General features: G+C 40.0%; 1 protein-coding gene across 1 annotated transcript; it reads left to right on the forward strand.

The window, feature by feature from the left end:
* The first annotated feature begins 4,304 nt into the window (after positions 1 to 4,304).
* Positions 4,305 to 20,172, forward strand: saxo6 (stabilizer of axonemal microtubules 6). Its single transcript, XM_084711379.1, has 16 exons — positions 4,305 to 4,577; positions 5,942 to 6,041; positions 6,254 to 6,403; positions 7,007 to 7,138; positions 7,266 to 7,372; positions 7,480 to 7,617; positions 7,906 to 8,067; positions 9,650 to 9,768; positions 9,865 to 9,952; positions 14,821 to 15,029; positions 15,122 to 15,253; positions 16,038 to 16,120; positions 17,599 to 17,657; positions 17,733 to 17,997; positions 19,590 to 19,652; positions 19,749 to 20,172. Exons 1-16 carry the CDS (start codon positions 4,560 to 4,562, stop codon positions 19,856 to 19,858), a joined length of 1,935 nt encoding a protein of 644 aa, XP_084567505.1. The 5' UTR covers positions 4,305 to 4,559; the 3' UTR covers positions 19,859 to 20,172.
* Positions 20,173 to 23,111: the final 2,939 nt, after the last annotated feature.

Raw genomic sequence — 23,111 nt, forward strand, 5'->3', positions numbered from 1 at the left:
TGGGGATTGGGGTGGGGGGTGTTGTGTTATATTTACTGAGCAGGACAGCCCGCAGGTGTTGTTTCTGTAATATTAACCACATTATTACCTGACTATTAATGTTATTAACACAACACATCTGAGAGGGAAACACTGAGTTATTGGTCGGTTGGTCGCACTTTGACTGATGGGTATGTAAGAAACTATCCAGGTATGGAAGATCAACCTTGACCAAAAAGTCAGGACTGGTCTTCTGTATCGCTGCATGGGTGTAGTGTTTCATGCTAACATTTTAGCATACACTGGGTTGAGTGATATGGTGCGTTTCATTTGGGTAGGAGGTCGGATGTCGGCGCCGGGAATGATGGAACACCAGACTTGAGTGCATTCCAGCACAAGAAGTTGTAAAAAATTTTGTGCAGGACAACAGCGCATTCCACTGTATTGTGCGTATAAAACACCTTAGCAATATGTCCGTGGACTGAGCAGCCATATCGGATTTTGAGGTCAGGGTTGGTGAGGTTCCTCCAAATGTCTGAGTCCGAAAATCGAAGTTGAACTTTCCAACTGGGAACTGTGAACTTGATATGTCTTCAGAACGTATTGATGGAGTGTTTTTTCAAATTTGGTACAAATGTCCACTTGGACTCACGCACAAGATAGATTTTGTTGAATAAAGTTCAAAGGTCGCTGTGACCCATCCAAGTCTTGTGAACGTGATATCTCAAGAATGCCTTGACAGTTTTTTTTTCAAACTTGGCACAAATGACCACTTGGACTTATAAATGACCTGATTAAATTTTGGTGGTCAAAGGTCAAGGACATTATGCCCTCATGTCTGTGCCATCCATGTGAACATGATATTTTAAGAACGCCTTGAGGGAGTTTCTTCAAATCTGGTACAAATGTCCACTCGGACTCAATGATGAATTGCTTAGATTTTGGTGGTCAAAGATGACTGTGATGGTAACGTCCATCCCACTCTGGTGAATACGACCTCATGAATTCCTAGAGGGAATTTTTTCAAATTTGGTACAACTGTCCTTTTGGACTCATGGATGAACTGATTAGAGTTTGGTGGTCAAAGGTCACTGATCTTGCAAAATGTAATTGTAATCAGGCGTCTGACTTCTCAGTTCAAATGGAATGCACCATTAGTAGCCCAGAGCTAACATGTTAGCATGGCGTACCACTGACATGTGGATGGTTTTGATGTCCACATTTAAAGATGAAAGTTGAGTTAAGATGTCTGTTTCTTTTCAACGGTAGCACGGCTGAGGTTGAGACCAACCGGAGGAGGTTGAAGCTGAAGCCCCGCCCTGTCATGTGTTTGGGGGGCGTGGCCTGTGAAGCAGCAGCCACAGAAAGCCTTTGAATATCTGTGTTCTGTTTGTACAATGTGAGAGTGGTCATCTTACAGATACAGTATGTTGGACCAGTGACCTCTGTGAGTACTGCTGTGCACAGTGTTGTACTATCGGGAGTAACTGCGGTACAGTGTTGGTACTGCTGTCAGTATTCTGGTTCTCCTCCAGTACGTTCAGTCATGTAGCATGTTGATGTTTCTGTCAGTCTGATCTCCAGGAGGTGCTGCGACAGTTTGCATGCCGAGCAGAAGCTTCCAGGTGAAAGGTCTGTTTGCAGCCGCGGCAAGGTGTTATTGCTAGCATTAAACTGTTAGCATGCTAACAAACAGGAAAGCGAATAATATTATAGCTCCCAGATTATTCCTGGTTCTGCGCTTTGAAAACCCTTTCTGGTCATACATTTCAAGTGCTATGTTTCTGCTTTCTTCTTGTGCATCAAGCCACAGTTGGCTCACTGTTGCCCCCCTGTGGTTGGAGGGTAGAAAACATCCTCTGTAGCTGATGTGAACTGCAGCTGTAACGGATGTTTTTTTTTTGTCACACTCACAAGGAGCAACAATGAGTCCATCCTACACACAAAAAGAAACTTTGACAAACCACACAAAGAGGAAATTTTTCAGTTTTGCACAAGAAAAAATGTCAAGGATAAGGAATATTCATTTTTAGCATAATAAGCAGTACATGAACACTTAATTGATGGTTTATAACACCCTGTAATGTAATTGTAAAAAAAAGGTAATTTCTAAGTGTTTATTAATCTATTTATCAACCTGTACAATTTCTCAATTTCTCTTTCAAAGTTTCCAGTGAATGAATGATTGGTAACACTGTATTTTTCAAACAAATTTTATTGTAGACCTGAGAAATAAAAAGCAAAAGAAAAAGTCACTATGTTTTAAGAAAGTAATCTAGGCCTGCATTTTTTCTCAATATATTCCCACATGTTCTTAATGTTTTATAGATGTTTTTCCCAGTTTACTGTTATTATATTTCGTGGGAAACAGGAAATGCCACTTCATATTTAAGATTCATGTGAAATATGCAACTTTATGAGATTCCAGCTATATCATACTGTGTTATCAAGCATTCATTAAGAAGTTACAGTCAACAAATAGATTGATAAACACTCAAAAATGACCTTATACCTCTTTGCAACTACATTATAGTGTTATAAACAGTTTAGTAATTCTTATCTACTAAAATATGCTAAATAAGTGAGGTTAAAATAAAGTGTTGTCATGTTTTTCAATAGTTGTCCATTTTGCTCAGTGGCTGATGGATGCATGTCGCACCTGTGCTCATCAAGAGAACAGCCAATCAGATCGACTCCTGTTCGCGGCTGCAGTCAGACCTTTCTGGCTTCCACAGTTAACAGAGGCTGTGGTGGCATCCGTCATTTCATGCGACTTCTGGGCCTGTAATGGGTTGGTAGTTTTTTCGTAGGTGTTTGATAGATCTAAAGGTCTCAGTATGCCTCAAAAAAGAACCAGGTTGAACGATGTGTCTGAAAGCAAAAGTTTACATACCTGTTTTGGAATGGCGTTCCACTCCGTTTATACATGTGAAAAGTGAGGAAAGTAGCTGTGAAAAAGAGAACGTGAGAGAGTTAAAACTTGGCCTTACTTTCACACTTCACATAAAGTGGGTGCGGTTCTTGGATTGTCTTTTTCGGAAAGTCACAAAAATTGTTGGAGGAAGCCTCCCAATTCTGCTTTCAGACGGGGGTTTCAGACGCTGTCAGACAATCCAACAAGCACTTAGTTTGAAGCATACGGAGACCTTAATGTCCACGGTAAAGTGAGGTTGTTAAAAGGCATATTTTTTCACTTTTTATAGAGCTAGGCTAGTTTCCTGCTGCTTCCAGTCTTTGTGCTAAGCTAGGCTAAATACATCTTGGACCTATCTCTGTGCTGGATTAAACTGATTGAGATCCTTTAATGAATAGAGGTCGCACTGAGGTGACGAATGCATCTGCAGCCAAATGCAAACTGAAATAATTCATTCACGAGGAGAAGAAATGATTTTATGTTACTGAAATAAATCTGCTTCTTTTTTTTTTTCTCTGTATGGCATGATGACCAGTGAAATGTAAAAGAAACCAGTTCAACCAGTTGAAGCATCAGGTTTAAAATCCCACTCGCGTTCTGCTGATTCGTCACGGTGCAGCCGTCGGGAGTTTGAAACTGGTGTAAAGAAATGGTGTGAACTGGTTTCTTCCAGTACAGAAACCCACAGCAGCAGCGGGAGGTAGGGGAGGGGAGGGGGGTGAAGCCAAATGTAAAGTAAAAACTAAAAAGCCTTAAATGAATAAAAGTGGTGCAATTTTGTAACAGCAAACTGCGATGTGGACTCATTCTGGACTAGACAGACAGAGAGACAGACAGACAGACAGACAGATATCTTATATATGTATCTACCTATACACATATACACCCAAATCCTCGGATTTGTTCATTAATTTCCAGTTGGCTAAGTAATTGATTAAGTGACAATCACTGCAGCTCGTGTACATTTCTTTGGACATAGAGTTTTATATAATTTTGAGACTAAAAAAACTTACGAGATTATTTAATTATGTAGATTTAAAACATACTGATTCAAACTGAATTAAAAAAATATTTAAAAATATATGGTGGAGGGGTTATTATTAAGTTTTACAGACATGCAATAGTCATATATATATATATATATAGAAATAAAATACATACATGTGTATATATTTTAACTTTTTTGTATATGTTTTAACTTTATTTATTAATTTATAACTTTTAACAAAAAATGTACATTTTACATCAGATACAAAAAGCACACAAAACAATACAAGAGCTGATAACCATTATTATTTTTTTTAAATAATATACAATAAAATAAAGAAATAAATGCAGTGAGAAACAAGTAAATATCCTAAATAAGTTGAAAAATATTTAAATGAAAAACAATTAATGAATATATAATGCAGCTGACGTCAGTTGTCAACCACCGCCGTTCTCGCTCCAAACGCGCCTGCGCAAGACGCTGAGCTGCCATGGCAACGGCGGCAGCAGCTTGTTCCTGTAAGTGAAGCTGAGGAGAAGTGGTGGAGCAGCTCGTTAGCATGCCGGAGCTGTTAGTTAGCTAGTTATACGATACTAACCAGCTAGTTAACCACGTCAGCCCACTGCTTGGTGACCATGGAGTGACTTCTCGCGGTGTTTTGTCCACGGTGAGAGCGTCATGACCGTCCGCTTCAAGGTGAGCAGCAACAGGTGTTAGCATTAGCAACAGGTTAGCCAAACAAAGTGAAGCTAAGGAACGTAGCGTCTGAGCTCTTAAACTGCAGTATTCGTGGAGTGGTAGAACCCGACTGTTAAATTACTGTCAGTTTAAGCTGTAGTGAACCTGTCGTGACCAGGTGAACCACGCAGAGCCCCGCACGAGACTGCAGAGTCAGGATTAATGTGATTTAATGAGCTAAACCAGCTAATCAGGTTCAGATTGACAGCCTGACTGAGCTAACACTCATCTGACTGTCTCTGTACCATAACAACTAGACTTCATGTTACAGCTACCAATGATACTATAATAAACTTTTTCAGCACTACCCATTACTTTATTAAGTGTTATTAAAATAATGATTGATTTGTAATCTGATTCGTATTGATTATCATTTAGCCCTCCTCAGGGACCATGTTAGAAATAAGTGTTACACACTTTACATGTTATCTCTTGGCTTGTTTTTTATCTATGAGGGGTGAATGTGAATTGAAATACAGAGGGTTAAAAATGAATGTGAAATGAAAAGTGGAATGATAAAATATCGAGTGATTTGATTATGATGAAAACAGCCACGTTTCATCATTAACAACACAACATTGATATTTATCATTTAAGGAAAATGGTCTTAAGGGTAGACGTAACAAAAATAATGGAAATAAAAAAATAGTAGTGATAAATTGTCCACTGACATTTTATTTGGAACGGTGTTGCTCTGATAATCTACCATCTACGATTCATCATTCACAACACCCATCTGACATGTATCATTTACAGCACGTGATCTTTCTTACTTCCATTCAAAATGTCAAACCACACCCACTGATGAACCGACTGAGTTTGACATTTTGATCAGAAGTACATCTGCAAGGTAAAATGACTTTTGCCAAATGTGTCGGCCTAAACAACACTGGTTTCCTGTCAGTTAAGGCTGTCTGACGTCAGGTTAGATAGTGGATAAAATATGTTTTGCAGCTGATCCTCTCCACAGCATTACATTCCTTAGCTTCCTTCAGTCGTACTCCTGCTGCTTCTCCAAATTTGGGCCATTCTGTTGATTTCATTTTCTTATTATTTAAACACAACAGCTCATTGATTCTAAATAATGCTTACAGTAAGTGAAACATGCAACCACAAGATTCTTAGTTTTTTTATGGCTACTTCATTTTATCAAATGGAAATACTGTGGATGTGCATCATTTTAGTTACTCTGACCTGTATGGTATCTCTTGAGATGTCTGGTAACTTCTCCACTTAGAATTTAAAATAAAGTCTGTGAGTTTTGTTTGAACCACTCAAGCCGGATTTGTAAAGAGCCACCAACACTAGAATCTTTGTTTCAGGGTCAGAGTGAGTACCAGAGGAGCTATGGGGTTTCCCGCTCCAGAAGTGTGTCTCCTCAGCGCTGCACTCCATTGGCCGGCCTGCGCTCCGATCACATGGGTAAGAACCTTGATATGAGCCCTCATTGAAGAAACTTTAACTTTTAAATGTTCTATCTCTGACATTAAGTTGCTAATCTCACCATTAGAAACTTGACAAAAAGTATTCCTCCACAAATGCCAGGACTGCTCTGCAAATATGAAACAGAAGAAAAAAACAAAGATTGTTATTATTCTACAAGTCTAAAATTTCAGCTTGCTTCTTTCTGTCAGGTATCAGCAGAGAACCAGGTCTCCAGCGTCGGAAGAGGCTCGGTCCCGGTGGTCTTGCTCAGTCCTGCAGCTCTCTGCTGTGTCCACCAGAGCCGCTGCGCCCCCCTCCTGAGCCGACTCCTCACACACACAGAACAGCACCACCTGCTGGTAGGAACAGCAGCTGAACATTGATCTCATGAGCCTGACCTGATCTTTTCATCACTTTACCTTGCTGTCAGACAACATTTTCTAATGGTAAAACCACTGTTATATGAACCAAGTATTGCTCTCTTCAGACCAACCAAACTCAATTGACAAAAACAATTATTTTAGCTCACAGAACACAGGAGTTGTAGGGTCGCTGCAGGGGGCCGGGGGCGTGATGAACCAAGGAAGAAACAAAGTTAACTATATGATTTATGTTGTGGAAATAAACATACGAGAGTTTGCTGAATCTAGTGTCCTGACCTTTATTCCACTAAAATACAACTTGACTTCTTGTGTATCAGTTGCTTCCCCAGTTATTGTTAGTGATTGAGAATAATTGAAGGGTGGGGGTGTGTGAACTTCTTCATTTGCCAGCACACAGGGGACAAAATTCACACCAGACACAAGTCAGATGCTGGTAAAATATTCAAGTGGCTGTAAGATTCATTCATCAGCCAAAAAGAAAAAAAGAACTGTCATCTAGTGAGTTTGTCAGAATTTAGCCCTGCATATTAGCATCCTGTGTAAGTTAATTTTGTGTTTTTTAAATGTCTTCATCATCAGCCTCCAGAGGTCGCTCCGCCCACAGGAAAGAACCAAAACCTCCAACACCTCCCGCACCTCGAGCAGACCCCGCATGTCCTGCAGAGCCTGAAACTGCTGGAGCATCTGGTACAAACACATCATCTGACTCTGCTTTCTACTTACAGTTCTCACAGACTTTGATTTGTCTTAGGGAGTCATTTTATCATTGGACACTTTGTTCTGAACTGTTTGTGGACTGTCCTGGCTGAACCATGTTATCCTGGTTGGTACCACCGCTGTTTTTCTGTCTCCCTAGCGAAGCTCCACCCCCCAAAGACTGACCAACCAGAGCTCAGCCGACCTGTGACAGCAGCACCTGATGAACGACAACCATCGGACAATGAGGTGAGCCAAAATGTAGCTATAAACAGAGTTAATAGATGGGTCCTCCTGTAAAATCTACCTGAACTGAAAATATCAGTTGACGGTGTCGTCTCACCGCTGTGTTCCAGGTACAGCACGCTCTGCGGTGGAGGGCGGGGCTGCGGTCGGGAGGTCAAAGGTCAGGAGGTCAAAGGTCAGAGTACCACAGACAGTTCAGCTGGAAGAAACCCATAACTGCTGCTTCACCAATACTGACTGCGGAACAGGTACACCACAATATGACCTAACACAGCCAAACACACTGATGGTTTCACACTCATCAGCAGCTGGTAGTGGTCGCAGTTTAACGACCTGTAGTTCAGAAAAGTGTCCACTAGATGGAGGCAGACTGTTTGCTTTGCTTTGGTGTAACTTAACTGAGGAGTAACTGATGAGTTTACAGGTTCAGTTACTGATGCAGCTGATGAGTCAATCGATGAGTTTGGGTGGTTTTAAAGTGGTTTAAGGAGTCATTCATCTTTGCATGCAGTGACCTTTGACCCTCCTCCCTGCAGGTGCTCCACTCCAGCAGCAGGTCTGTGCCCCCCTTCAAGAAGAACCCTGTCTCCGTGGAAACAGAATATCGGAGGAGCTTCCAGGGTCTGGCCCCACCTGCTGAGCCCCGTCTTAGGAAACATCTGGAACATCAGAGGGTCCCACTGTTCCACACACACATGGTATATACAGCACACACACACACACACACACACACACATTCTGATGCTCGAGGAGTGACTACTGCCCCCTTCTGCTGACTATCATACAAATACAGGATGCATGTATTTGTACTAGACTAATGTACTGATACTCATCGTGACTGAAAAAGACATTTTATTCAACATACAGAGGAAAGGAGTTTTAAATGTCTTATGATAAATATATTCATTTTATTTATGACATGTCACTAAAATGTTCACTTCTGATTGAGTGGCAGGTGTGGATTGACTTTTATTGGCTGGTCAGAGTAAACAGACACTGATGTGTTGTAAATTAATGCACCAGTGTTAAACTGCTGCTCAGAGCAGCAGCTGTGAGGATCGACTCTGCATCAGTTATCACAGTCGTGGAACGTACAACATGTTGAGTATTTCAAACACTGTTTATTCCTTTATTTGGACTGGACCTTTTAATATTAAAACAACACATAAAATTGTCTTTAGAGCTCCAATAATTGGTTAATTAATTGATTAGTCCATTGTTAGAGAATAAATAAACTATGCAACCATTTTGATAATAGATTAATTGTTTTTCAAACATTTTGTCCTGGATAAATAAAGGTTAAATTTTAAAATTTTAAATTTTAAAGTGTCAATTTTCTTTATTTCTTTGCCATATACAACCATAAATTGAATATCTGAATGTTTTTAGACTGTTAATCAAATAAAACAAGCTAAGATATTATCATGGCCTTTCATTGCCATATCTTCACCGTTTTTAACATTTCATGCACTGATATAATTAGTCCAAAATGAAAATAATAGTTTAGTTTAGCGTTTTACTGTTGTTTGGTTTCACTGTGTTTGTAAAATTGGTTTAGACAAAAGCAAGGAAAGTTTATTTAGTGTATAGCACCATTCAGGCACAAAGCAATTCACAGTGAGCAACTTAAAATAAAACATGAACAAGAACAAGACAAAAAGGCAAAAGCAGGCTGATAAATAGTTAATACTTGGGCTACTAATTGAAAACTCCTTCTGTAATTGATCATTGGTAAAATTAACAATCAATGTAGCGATTAATCGTTCTTACAAACTCTTCAAAAATGTTCATTTTCCAAACAAACCCTCAATCAAAGTTTTATTTCTTTATTTCCACAGCAACATGTTGCACGTTCTCTGTCATTACATACACCCTGAGAAATAAAGGCGCTAACTAGAACCACATAGGGTTTTTTTGGCTTGTCCTGATAAGAGAACCATTTTTGGTTCCTGTAATAACTTTTTTGTAAAAGTTCATTTGGAACCTTTTCAAAGAGTTCTGCCTAGAACCACACAGAAAGGGTTATACCTAGAACCCTCTCTGGAAGTTTTATCCAAAACCTTTTTAACTTTCTAAGGGTGCTAACAAGAATCCAACCCGGGGGTTCTACTGAGAAACTTTTTATATTCCAACTGTTTTATTTAGAACACTCTGGGGGTTCCACCGAGAACCATTTTATATAAGTGATTAAACTGATCATTAATTAATTATCATCCCTTGTTAAAACATTAGAAAAAGTCAGCACAACAAAAGTCCTGACTCAGCTGTTTTCATCTCCAGACCAACAAAAAGAGGAGGGAGGAGTCAGAGAAGAAGTCCCGCCCCAGTTTGGATGTCTCCGCCCCTCAGAAAGAGGATACCCCGCCCCCTCCTCCTCTTCAGGTGCAGAGAGGACACAGGTGTGTTTCTGTGCGTGTGTTTGTGCGTGTGTGTATGTGTGTTATAGTGTCTTGTGAGTTCATTCAGTTTATGTCAGTCGTCTGTCTGTCTGACAGGATGTTGACAGAGTATGAGTCCAGCTTTCGTTCTCCTCTCTACAGGATCCCGGAGGAAGGCGGAGCCGTGGACACCGCCACCGCTCAGGTCAGGCTTCAGTCTTATTGATCATGCAATCATGGTGAGGGGGGCGGGGTCACTTCCTGTCTTTATTAATCAAGCTGCATATCAGCACAGAGGACGTGTTTAGCCTAGCTTAGCATAAAGACTGGAAGCAGAGGGAAACTGCTAGCCTTGATATCTGTTATCTGTTTTCCTCATCATCATCATCATCATCCCTCGAGATCTGAGACACACGTTGCTTCCACTGGTTTCTGTTACTCTGCAGTTCATTCACAGACCTTCTAGATAAAACCCTTAAAATATGAAGAGGTTCTCGGTAGAATCCCCGTTTGGTTCTGGTTAAAACACTTGAAATATATAAAGGTTCTCAGTAGAAGCCTCTGTGTGTGTTCTGGATAAAACCCTTGGTCTCAGTAGAACCCCCTGCTTGGATTCTTGTTAGCACCCTTAGAAAGGTAGAAAGGTTCTGGATAGAATCTCCAGAGAGGGTTCTAAGTGGAACCATTGCACCATGAAAGGGTTCTCCATAGACCCTCATACAGGGGGTTCTAGGTGTAACTCTTTATGTTGGGTTCTAGGCAGAACGCTTTGAAAAGGTTCCAAGTGAACTCAATAAAAAATTCTAACAAGAACCAAAAAATGGTTCTCCTATGAGGGAGAAAAAACACATATGGTTCTAGTTAGCACCTTTATTTCTAAGGGTGTACGTGATGCTGTCAGAGAACATGCAACATGTTGCCATGGAAACAAAACTTTGATTGAGGGGCTGTTTGGTAAATGCGACATGTGTAAGATTTTGTAAGTATGACTGATTGATTAATTGATCGTTAATTTTTCCAGTGATCGATTACAGTTTGCAACCCTAATCAAAACACCTTCATTAAAGGTGCAGCCACTTTCACTTTTCCTTTGTTAAACACCGCAGGTTTGTCGACTTGTGCATCAAACCAGTTGATCTGACGATCAGTACGTCCCTGATCTGCCTCACTGAGGTGGTAGTCGGAGGATTTGCGCAATGCCCGTCTGCTAGCTAAACCGTGTGTGTCTGTGTGTGTTGCTGGTGGAAAACCCGAGTGCTGAGTGTCAGCAGTGAAACCACAGAGCTTCATTTCAGGGAAACCACTCACTGTTAGTCACATACACACACACAGGTAGGTTCCCACCAGTCTTGTGGAAAGTGTTGCTGAGGAGGGGCTTTTGCAACATGAAGTGACTTTTCTACATGAAATTTGCAGATTTTAGCTGACGCCGCTTCAGACAAACGGCGTCATATTCGCAACACGTTCCCTCGTCCTGTGCAGACAAAACAGCGTCTGCAGCGATTAGTTTGACATCTGTTGTACCTGATATTTTTAAAAAGTTTTTACACGATACGGCCAAAAGTATGTGGACGTGCCTGTTCATATATCGGGGCTGTGGTTCCTGTTTGGGCCCCAGTTAAGGTAAACCTTAATGCTGCAACACGCTATGATATATTTTAGACAATCACATTCAGGTTAGGGTAAGATAAGATAGACCTTTATTGATCACGGATGAAATTCTTGTACCAGAGATTGCTTCAAAATGACAGAAACATAGAATAAAAAACAAAAGAGTATTAAATATGAAGTGAAAATTAGAATGTAAAGTGTGTAGGATTAAATGCAAAACAGCAGCGCCTAATAGAAAAACAATAGAAGCAACAAAAGTTCAGCCAAAAGTAAACTAAAATAGTGTTGGCAGTGATACTGAAAAGTAATAAGAAGTAATATTAGACATGATAGTAACTGCAATATTGCACAACATTAAATGTAGTATTGTACATGATACATGATAATAATAATTAGAAATAAGATATTGAACTTAATATATGATATAATATAAATACAATTCTTTGGGATCAGAATGAACTTTCTTTTTTTGGCTGAGTATGTGCACATGAACACACAAAACACTAAGAACAATGATAACAAAGAGAAGATGTACATATAAAAGATAAAGATTTACATCAGACCAGTCAGTTCTGCACATAAGTATGTAAAAATAATAGATGTGTATATAAATATCTGTAAGAAGCACCAGTGACAAAAAACATAAATGAAAACTGTGTTAAGTGTTAAGCTGCAAACTTTACAAATAGTGCAAAGGAAACAAATAGTGAATTGAAATCCATGGAGTGGATGATTATACAGCGTTTACCAGTGTTCCCCAACCCTGGTCCTCAAGTTCCCCTGTCCTGCATGTTTTAGATGTTTCTCTGCTCCAACACACCTGAATCACATGATCAGCTCGTCATCAAGCCTCTGCAGAAGCCTGACAACAGCCTGATCATTTGATTCAGGTGTGTTGGAGCAGAGAAACATCTAAAACATGCAGGACAGTGGACCCTGAGGACCAGGGTTGGGCACCACTGGTTTAGTGAATGATGATATTTAAATGCTAAAAAGCAGTTTGGTGCAGGATGTTCTGGTTTCAGAGGGTTATTGACACTGTCTGACTGATTGAACTGGTTGTCAGAGAGGTGACCTGTGGGGAGGAACTGTTCTCCTGTCTGGTTGTTTTGGCAGTCAGAGTTGTGTAGCGTCCACCAGAGGGGGAGGTGGGAACAGGTTGTGTTCAGGCTGTGATGGTTCTGCACTCTGCAGTGATCTTACAGCAGCAGATTAATGAACGTGGCGTCAGAATTACATGTTTTAGATGTGTTTATTCATATGATCATTAAAGGGATAGTTTGGGTTTTTGAAGTGTGGTTGTATGAGGTTCTTATCCACCCAAAGTTTAGAGAAGCAGCAGGAGAACTGGTGTAGGAACAGGGTCAGCAGCAAAATGTATTTTAGACACTTAATAAATCAATATCAGTTTAAATGCGTAGTATATTTAGATCATTTCCACTCCTTTACCTCACTGTCAGACAGAACTTTTCTGATGGAAAGTCAAATATCTCCTCTCACCAGACTCCTTTGGCCAAAATTTAAAAGGATAGTTCACACAGAAATGAAAATTTAGTCTTTATCTACTCACCCTCATGCCATTTTAGAGACGGGTTTATTTTGTTGGTCTGCAGAATACTGCTGGAGTGTCACAGGAAAACAGTGCTGCAGAATCTGAAGAAACAATGGAAGTGAATGATGACCAGTTTTCAAATGTAAAGGATTACTGCGTCATACTGCTCCTCTGGTGTAATCCAAGTCTCCTAAAGTCCCAATTATATATGTATAATAATATATAATATAAGTTAATACCACAATTTAATCAGGTTTAAAAATGAATCTTTGTCAGTGCAGCTCAGCCTCACAGTATAATGTTAATAGATATTTTACTCCAAGCCCTCAGAAAAACCGGCATAAATAAAACTAGCCAAACTTTGACTCGTAGTGTTTCTTTACACTGAATTCTTTCATCACAGCAGTTCATTCATTGCACAATAAACACACTGGTGTATTACTTGTTGCATCTTGCGAAGTAAATAAATACTTGTCAGTCTGTTCGCTGTAGAATTATGGATTTTCAAGGAGACATTTTGAAGCTCAGAGATATTTTGCCTTTTTATTTATTATATCACATTCCAGTCTGATCTGCAGGAAGCCTCCTGCGGGCCCTAGAAACATTCAGAAGGACCGTATCCGGCCTGCAGGCCACTAGTTGAACAGGCCTGGTTTAAATTAATGATGCTGCTGTTAATTGCACATTATCTTTTTTCTAAGTAAATGAGCTCAATGAACGTGTGGGCGGCGTGTAACCGTCCGGTTAACTTTCCATCCCTGCGGTGAGTCTGGCCTGTGAAGAGTTTCAGTATGTGGAGGGAAGCTGACGTCAGGTGCTGTCTGTTCAGAGGAAACACGAGAACTCATTCAGCAGAGTGACAGTCAGCGCAGAGACGTGCAGCGTCAGGCTTACGGTTCAAGTTTGGGTTGAGGTTTAGGTCAGAGATAAACTGAGGTTAGCTTTGATAGCAGGGCCTGGGGTTATCCAGGGTTTGGACTGGGGTCAGGTTACTGTTATGGTGATCAGCAGCATGAGGATTTCTTTTCCTAATCAAGGATATTTTTATTCAATTTCAAACAAGCATATTTAACAAAATATACACTAATTTGTGCAGGGAGATATGTCAATTTTACACAAAGACTCAAGATTGCACAACAGATTGTGAAACCAAACATGTTGCAATCTCTCACCACCACCAGCTCCACTAATTAACTATTAACCCACTAATTTTGCACTTCAGACTGTTTCTCAAGACTGCGTGGGCGTGACAGATCACAGGAGTCCCAGCATGGAAGCTAAGCCGTGTACAGCAGCAAAACACCCAAGTCAAGCATGACAGGTCTCACGTCCTGCGCTTTGAATTTGACTCCTAAACAAGTCGTAATACGCTTGTCACCAATGTAAATGCATTTTAACAACTTTGTGCAACTTCAGATGTTGAACAGAGTTGGATTTTTGACCCGCACGTTTTGGATACTTATGTTGAAATTAAATTATCTTTGGTCCGATTTTTCTCAAACGGACGTCAGAAACATCATGTTAATTCTTCATGATTCTCTCCTGCAGCTAGGGTTTTGTATCGTTGGGTTTTATTCGATACCAGTGCTAAAGCGATCCTTTTAAAATGGTACAGAACTGAAACGTTTTGAAAAAGGAATCAGAAATTGACAGTCAATGATATTAAAGACGTGCTAATGACAACAAAATAAATAAAAAATCCAATTTGTTTGCAGAAATATGATCATATTTTCTAACCTGAGGAAAGTTTTATTCATTTTCCTTCACCAGCAGTTGAAAATCAATTAATCATTCATAATTAATAAGATTTTTTCCCCCTCATTTTTGTTAGTTCATATTTTGTTATTTCTTACTTCCTGAGACTGTTTGGTTAAAAAAGGGTGAAAGACCGGCTGTGTGTCTCCGTCCAGGTGAAGGAGTTGAGACAGAAGGCCCTGATGTACCGCCGCCGAGGCTGGGGAGCTCATTTCTCCAGAGACCACCTGAGCCAGCTGCTGTCTGAACACAACGTCCTGTGGGAGCCGACAGACACCACGGACTCAGCCACCGACCCCCCGACCCCCCGACTGACCCCCGACAGCCGCAGCTCTCTGCGCGTGGAGGCCCTGGACCTGGCCAGGTGAGAGGCAGGGCTGCAGGCGGAGAGAACGTCGTCCAGAAACTTTTTCTGAGCTGATTTCTTAGAGTGCGTTTGTGTGGTTTTGTTTTCAGTCACTCCAGTCGCTCCAGCAGGAGGTCCTCTGTTTTGGGTTCAGGAGAAATAAATATAAAAGCAGCGACTGAAAGACGTACAGCGTGGGGAGAAGAAGAAGAAGAAGAAGATAAAGAGGAAAACAGAGATCCGTAAGTGTTTCTCTTCAGATTCTGCTCATGAACCAAACTGTTCCAAATGATTAACTTCAACATATTCAGACAGACTCACACATTTACCTTGTATATTCTACATATTACTGCGTCTTTATTGGTTATTTTTCTGTTTGTTGATGGAAATTCTTCACACATCACTGAACCTGAGGCTGCGATTCAGAAACCTTTGTTCATCAGACAAAAGCAGTAAAAGAGCAGAGCTGCTGCGTCTTTCTTCACTGAGTTTGTAGAAGAGTTTTCAAAAGAAAAGAGCCGTGAGCAGAAACTATTCCATGAAAAATAAAGAATCTGCGGAAAAAAAGGCTGTTGAAAGTCTCCAAACTTAATTGATGGAGTTTTCAACAGCGGACAGGAAAACGTTCAGTAACGGCGTCTTGAGACCGAGCGATAACGGCGATCATGCAGATTTATTGTCAGTCTAATAATATCTCGACCACAATCTCAATCAGACTGTACGGCATCGATTTGAGGCCGTCAGATTGTGCGATGAATGAAAGACAAAAAAAAAAAAAAAAGAGCAGAGTTTCTCTTCATGCTGACACGATTTCTGGTTGAAACCAAAGAAGAAGAAAAAGCATTTATTTGATTTTTTTTTTGTCCCAACTCAAAAAGTCTGAAAGTGGGTCATCCTGCCAAATTCAGATCAAAGGTTTTCTGCAGCTGCAGCGTTTGTCACGAACTGATGACAACCTGTGTGTGTGTGTGTGTGTGTGTGTGTGTGTGTGTGTGTGTGTGTGTGTGTGCGTGTGCGTGTGTGTAGAGAGGCAGGCAGGTTACCGACTCCACAGCTGAAGATGCTCCCTGTTCAAAGAACTCACCATGACCTCACCACACCTGCCACAGGTACACACACACACACACACGCACACGCGCACACACACACACACACACACACACACACACACACACACACACACAGCTCAGACCACAATGTGAAGAAGTTTTTCAGATATTCAGGATTCAGAGAAATACTCAACGCAGTAAAATAGAGATAATTTTGTGTATAAATGAACGTTCCTGATCATTTTTACTGTTGCATCACTTTATATTATCTTGACACATAAACTTACACATGAGAAATACTTAATAAATGAGAAATAACTGAATTTTCATCACCGGCGACACCTACAGTACCCATCACTGTGTTCTGTATAACAAAGTTTGAGGCCGGACAGCTCAAAATTTCAGAGCAACTTCCTGTATTAGATTTTTGAGTTTTGAATGAAACTCAAACTCTTCAGTTTTGAAAAGATAAAAAAAAAGTTTTGCTGACCTGTAATCTTAGAAGTTATGGGATTATCATCAATGTTTTTTGAAACTTAAAAGTTTTTCTTTCTACAGTAAAGGACATTTTATCTTATGTCATTAATGAGACAGAGTCAGTGGATTTCAGCAGGATTAACAGGCTCTTATTTTTTCCTCTCCTCATCTCATTAGATGATTGTGAGTCAGTCATTAATGTAAAATCAGGATTTAACTGCTGCGTTTATTTTAGATGGAGATCATGGACGAGTGCAACTGATGATTATTTTCAAAATGGATTCATCTGCTGCTTATTTTTTTTGATGAACACATTTATTCTATGTCACAGTTAAACAGCTCAAATTTAATCTCGACCTTTATTTATTCTATTAGCAGTTTTTTCGAGGACTGAAACTGATCATTATTAATCAAGAACTGATATCTGCACATGTGCAGTAAAAATGAAAACTTCATACTTCCACTCTTCTACTTTTTGGAGGCAGTAAATTCAATAACTTTAATAGTTTCTTTGCAGATTCAGATTATTAATATAACATATTATATTATTATAGATTAAGCTTCTCAGCAGTGTGTAAATTAATCCAGAGAGGCGGCTGCATCAGAGACAGAGGAGCCCAGTTTCCAATTAATTTATTTTGTTGACAATCACATGAAAAAATAACTGTTATTTGATTGACGGGGCAGATAATCGATCGACCCCTCAGAAGCTGAAACCATGAGAAATGATCAACTGTTTACCAAACCAGCTGCAGTTTTTGAATCATCTTGATTGATTTTTATTTATCATTTAAGCTCAGTGTTTATAAACTGTTGGATATTTTTTTTTAGAATCCATTATGTTTTAAAAGTTTTTCATGTTTTGTCAAATCTTTATTAATTCTGTTAACTAAAGTAACTGTAGTGAATTAAAAAGGACAGTTTGTCTCTCTGAGACGATGTGGAGTATCATGAAATCTAAACACTCAAGTAAAATTCAAGTACCTCAGATTTGTAGTACAATACTTGAGTAAATGTACTTGATTACATTCCACCATTGTTGACATCTGTTTGTCCTCCAGGTGGCGCTATACTGGTGGGAAAACTGAAGGGCAGTGATGAATCCTCTCCCTCCAAACAGGTGAGGATCAAACTTATAATAAATATAATATAATATAATGTGACGATGCTGAGGTGGCTGTTTGTTTGCCTACAGAGGTCTGGTTCAGCTGTTTCCATGGCAGCAGGGGCGGAGACCCCGGTCGACGTCCCAGTCAAACAGAAGGAGGCGTGGCCAGAGAGTAACTCCACTCGTCTGTCCTCTTCTGGCCCCTCCCCCAACCACAAATCACCTGCCAGTCCTCCCTCCAAACCAATCAGAATGAAGCAAACATCCCCATCCCCTGTGGCTCCGCCCCCTCTGGCCCCACCCCCACACTGTATCCAGGGAATGTTGAGGCACCCCGACTTCCAACACAACGGTGAGCTGCAGCACTGACACTGATGTCAGTAGTTTGACATCGTAACCATGATGTTTGATATATTGATAATCATACTAGGACTACCACTAATAATCAGTTTCATGATCAATTAACGTCCCTATGATCTTCTTGATTGATCAGTCAATGGTCTCCTCGATATAGTATCAGAACCGCCTCCCCTCAGTCGGAGAAAGGAAAAGTGCTCGTCCTACTCCTCATCGTTCAGGGCTTCGTTCAGCCCTGACAGAAACAGAAACGGAGCCGCAACTAATGATCAATAATCTGTCGGTTATTTTCTCGATTAATTAATCCAGTTACAAACGTGGAGCACAGAGACGTATGTGAAACCCAACATTCAGCATCATTCCTTCTGATTTAGATAAAACCTCCTGCACATTTAGTTTGTCTCTTTATTTAATTTAATTATTGAGCAAAATTATTGAGTTAATTGATTCCATTAATTCAAATGAGAGTTTCTCTGTTGAGTCATCAGGAGGTTAACTAGGTTAACTAACTCTTTAGTTAGCTCAAAAATAACCTAATAATATAATCATCTTTTTAGTGAGAAAATAATGTCATGTTTGAACTTTTTAGTTAATGTTGGCTGTTTTTCGGTGGTGAAAAATGTCGATCAGTGTTTCCCAAAGATGAACAGAAAATATTCACATTTAAGACTTTTTCTTTGTAAAATCCCACCGCAAAGCAGAGCGTTTCTCCTGCAGCACGTCACCTGTGGAAAAATAAATATAAATAAATAAAAGCTGCAGTTGTGCTCATGTGAAAGTTTGCATTGGCTGCACACAGGTTCATGTGTTAAAGGGACAGTTCACTCCAAAATCAAAAATACTTATTTTCTCTCTGGCCTGCAGTGCTTTTTTATCCACCTGGACAGTTTTTGTGAGCAGCAGAGTTTTGGAGAGATCAGCTGTAGAGATGTCTGCCTTCTCTCCAGTATAATGGGACTAAATGACACTCAGCTTGTGGCTTTTGAAAAATTCAAAACCAGAAATCATGACCTGGTTACTGAAGATGATCCACAGACCTCGTTGTGAGCAGTTTCATGTGGGAACTACTTTCTTCCTACTAGAGAGAAAGTAGTTCTGGTAGATTCTACTGCTGAAACAAACTCTGAAAAGAAACTCACAACAAAAAAATCTACATGGATGAACAGCACTGCAGGCCGGGGGGAAAATATTTATTTTTTATTTGGGAGGTCGGCTGCATTTTATCTTCCAGCAGGATTAATAAGTAATTAAATGACTGGAATCTTTTTAGAGTCATCAGTCAACTAACTGCACAAAACCCACATTAAGGCAAGAGATGCTTTCAAGTACACTTGGAAAGATCTAAATCTGTCCTGTTTACACACACACACACACACACACACACACACACACACACACACACACACACACACACACACACACACACACACACACAGGGACTGCCCCCGTCTCGTCTTCACTTCCTTCTCATTTTCATCCAGTTTTCTCAACAGATCAGATTTCATGTTTAACCTGGGAAACTGTGTGATGATGATGATGATGATGATGATGATGATGATGGTGTACCTGTGTCACGTGTCTCCTCAGGTGAGCTGGGTTTGAGGTTCAGGGAGCTGCCGTGTTCAGGTGGAGGCTGCGGCTCTGACGAAGGTGAACAAACTTCTCTACAGAATAAAGCAAAAAAAAACAAACATAATATTACTTTATTTTTAATTTAAAAAAAAAATCTATCCTCCTGTTGCCTAGACGACCGGCTTTCAGTGATGTCGTGGCGTTCGGCGGCCTCCTGCTCCATGGCGTCCGCCGTGCTGGAGCGCGCTCAGAAGAGACGAGAGAACTTCTGGGGGAAGAGATGACCTCTGGCCTGCTGTCGCTATGGAAACCAGCATGTTATTGTAGAGTTTTAGTGGATCAGTCATTGTTGTACAATAATTAGTAGGAATAATTTTTTATTTTTATAGATATTTAAATAGTATTTATTTTTATAGATGAATGGAAGGTGCTGGTGATGACTGTTCATTTTTACATGTTAGTTTTGTAATAGATGTTTTTATAAATGTAGAAATTGTTTATGTAGTGGTTATGTTGCTCACTGTGTGACAAAAACTTCAGCTCATGTTTGGTTTTATATCATCACAGATAGAAATCATAAAAACTTGACCTGAACAAACAGAAATGTGTTGTGTTGTTCAGAAAGAAGCAGAAGTTGAACCTTGAACTCTTCCTCATCTATAAAAGGTTAACTGGTCCTTTTTGAAGTGTGGTTGTAAAAGTATTTATCAATAATCAGTGTTTTACCTCCAGCGGGTGACGCTCGACACGCCTGCGGTTTGGAGGAGCAGCAGGAGAGCTGATGTGTTTTAGACATGAAGAAAAAGAAAAGAAAAATAAATCAATATCAGTTCAAGAGCACAATATATTTAGAATATTTTCACCACTACATTTTAGGACGGATCAGTAACACACAGAAAAGACGATTCTTTGATGCATGCAACAGTTCACATCGCACACAACAGACACACAAGATGGAGACAACACAAAAGATGTATGAAGACAAAAACAAACAACAACAACAAAAAAAACCCCAGAAAAAAACAACATTAAAGATGTGACAAGACAAATCCACGTAAGACAAACATGAGAGGAAATGCAACAAGATGAAAAAAGATGAACAAGACAAAAAAGACAAGTTGTAACAAGACTAAAACGAGGCAAGAAATGGAAAAGACGTGACAAGACAAAAATTACAACGATGCAACGAGACAAAAAGACATCACGAGAAAAAAAAGACAAAGATGCAACAAGGTAAAAAAAAATGAAAAAACAAAGTACACAGCAGCAACAAAAAAAAACGACAAGAAAAAAACAACGTAATGTAAACAAAAGACATAAGATAAAAACCATAAAAGACAGACAGAGAGGGAGACGCAGCTGCAGAGAAAAGCTGAGGTTCAGTTTTCTTTGTCCTACAGAGGACGACTTTTACTTTTATACTTTTTTTTTTTTACATTTCAGAGCCTGAACAAGTTAAATCAGGACTTCTACTTTTTTAATGTCTGTCCTTCTACTTGAGGACTGAGTGTGTGGACTTTCACCTCCTCTGTTAGTCTGTAAGGTAACTGAAGTGATGAGGTAACACGCCTGCTGCGCAGATCCTCTGTTTTCTATTTTCCAACCAGATTTAAATTTAACGAGTCGGAAATTCACAACAAAACTCCTTTACTCAGAACAAACATCGTCATCACTTCCTCCGGACAGAGAGGATGAATGGACTACCCAGCAACTACACACACTATTTAAACACAATGCAAACACACCATACACACACACACACACACACACACACATGTGCGTGGCATCAGTCAGGTATGAAGTGATGAACTGACTGTGAATTCCCCTCATAACGATATACAGGTCAGAGCAAACAGCGTCAAAGAGGAGGAGGAAGGTTCTGTTTGACCACGACCACACATGGAAAACACTGAGGAACAAGTTCCACACATTCACTTTTTTAAATCCTTAAATGGTCTTAAGGAATGTTTGATATTTTCTGAGGATGATAACTAATCCATAATTGATTTATCAGCTGTAAAGAGTCTGATCGATCATTTAAAATTTAATCGATCCACTATCAAACAAACATTTGAAACATGTCGCTCTTTATGTGTTTTATAGCTTACACTCGTAGAAATAAGGGTTCTTCCTGAAGGGATGTGGTTCTACCCAGAACAATTTGCATCTGAGGAACCCTTTTTGGAGGAAAGAGTTTGAAGGACTAGAGGTTCCATAAAGAACCCTTTGTAAGAAGAAAGAGTTCTTCAAGGATTTCAACAATTTTTGAACTCTTTAATCAAGGGTTCATCAAGGGTTCCTTGGACCATAAAAAACAACGGTTCTCAGTAGAACCCTTTAGGTTATAAACCCTTGGTAGAACCTCCTGAGTGTGTTCTAGATGAAATCCTTGGAACATAAAAATGTTCTTGGTAGTCCCCGATTGGATTCTTTAAAATACAAAATCCAGTAGAAAACACTGCAGTTCAGAAAAATACTGTTTTTAAATTTTAAAGGTTCTATGATGCCCAATTAAATAACATTGAATGCATGTGACCTTTGACCCCTGTTAAAGGTGTTTAAACCTGCATTAAAACCCACATCATTGTATAAAGGACACTATAGGACATATATCAACAACATCCAGAAACCCTGCAGACTTCTCTGGACCTGAGCTCATCTGAGATGGACTGACGCAAAGTGGAAAAGTGTGCTGTGGTGTTACGTGCCACAGTGTCTGTGTGGTTCTGTGTTCTCCTGTGCCCAGGTTCTGTCCCTTCCCCGCTTGCAGGTTGCAGTGATTGGCATCAGGTGCAGCTGCTCTGCAATCAGGACCTGGAGCTTAAAAACCTGGAGAGTGCAGCCGGTCAGGGCCAGTGGGCCATTTGGACACTTAACATGGACACTTGTCTTTTTTTGTGCGTGTGCGTTTAATTTAGTAGGTTAAGTGAACCCTGTTAGTTTAATTTGTTAACTTAATCCGACACATTTGTTAAGAACCTTCATGTAATGCTGAAAGGTGCGTGCAGGATTTGGAGCGACACACGCTGCCATCCAAACAACGTCCCTGCTCATTTCAGCGAGACGATGCCGAGACACATTGTGGACGTGTTCCAACAGCGTGTCTTTGTAGTAAAAGAGTTCAGTCCCTAGACTGACCTGCCTGCAGTCCAGACCTGTCTCCCACTGAAAATGTTTGATGCATTATGAAGAACAAAATACAACAACAGAGACTTCGGACTGTTGAGCAGCTGAAGTCGTATATCAAGAAAGAATGAGAAAGAATTTCCCTTGAAAACATTTGGGTTGCAGGCATCAGGTAAAGAATGAGTGTATATTTGCAAAGAACAATAAAGTTTGAGCATTAAATATCTCGTCTTCATCCTGTTTTCCACTGAATAGAGGTGAAAACATTTTTGCAAATCCCATCGTGTTTGGAATTAAAAGTTTTTCATATTTTGAGGTTCGGCTGGCGCTCTCATCTTGTTGCGTCCTCTTCTTCTGCGATGGTTTTAAGGTTTTCTGACTGAAGAACTGGTGCCACCTACTGCTCATCTC

The sequence above is a fragment of the Lutjanus erythropterus genome, chromosome 22 (genome assembly GCF_056507025.1).
Source record: "Lutjanus erythropterus isolate fLutEry1 chromosome 22, fLutEry1.hap2, whole genome shotgun sequence".
NCBI lineage: Eukaryota > Metazoa > Chordata > Actinopteri > Lutjaniformes > Lutjanidae > Lutjanus > Lutjanus erythropterus.

Bases quoted from the DNA above. Each gene is read 5' to 3' on its own strand.
- saxo6 (XM_084711379.1), top strand. The intron at 7,373-7,479 runs GTGAGCCAAAAT...GCTGTGTTCCAG, and splicing joins GACAACCATCGGACAATGAG to GTACAGCACGCTCTGCGGTG. The intron at 9,769-9,864 runs GTGTGTTTCTGT...TCTGTCTGACAG, and splicing joins CAGGTGCAGAGAGGACACAG to GATGTTGACAGAGTATGAGT.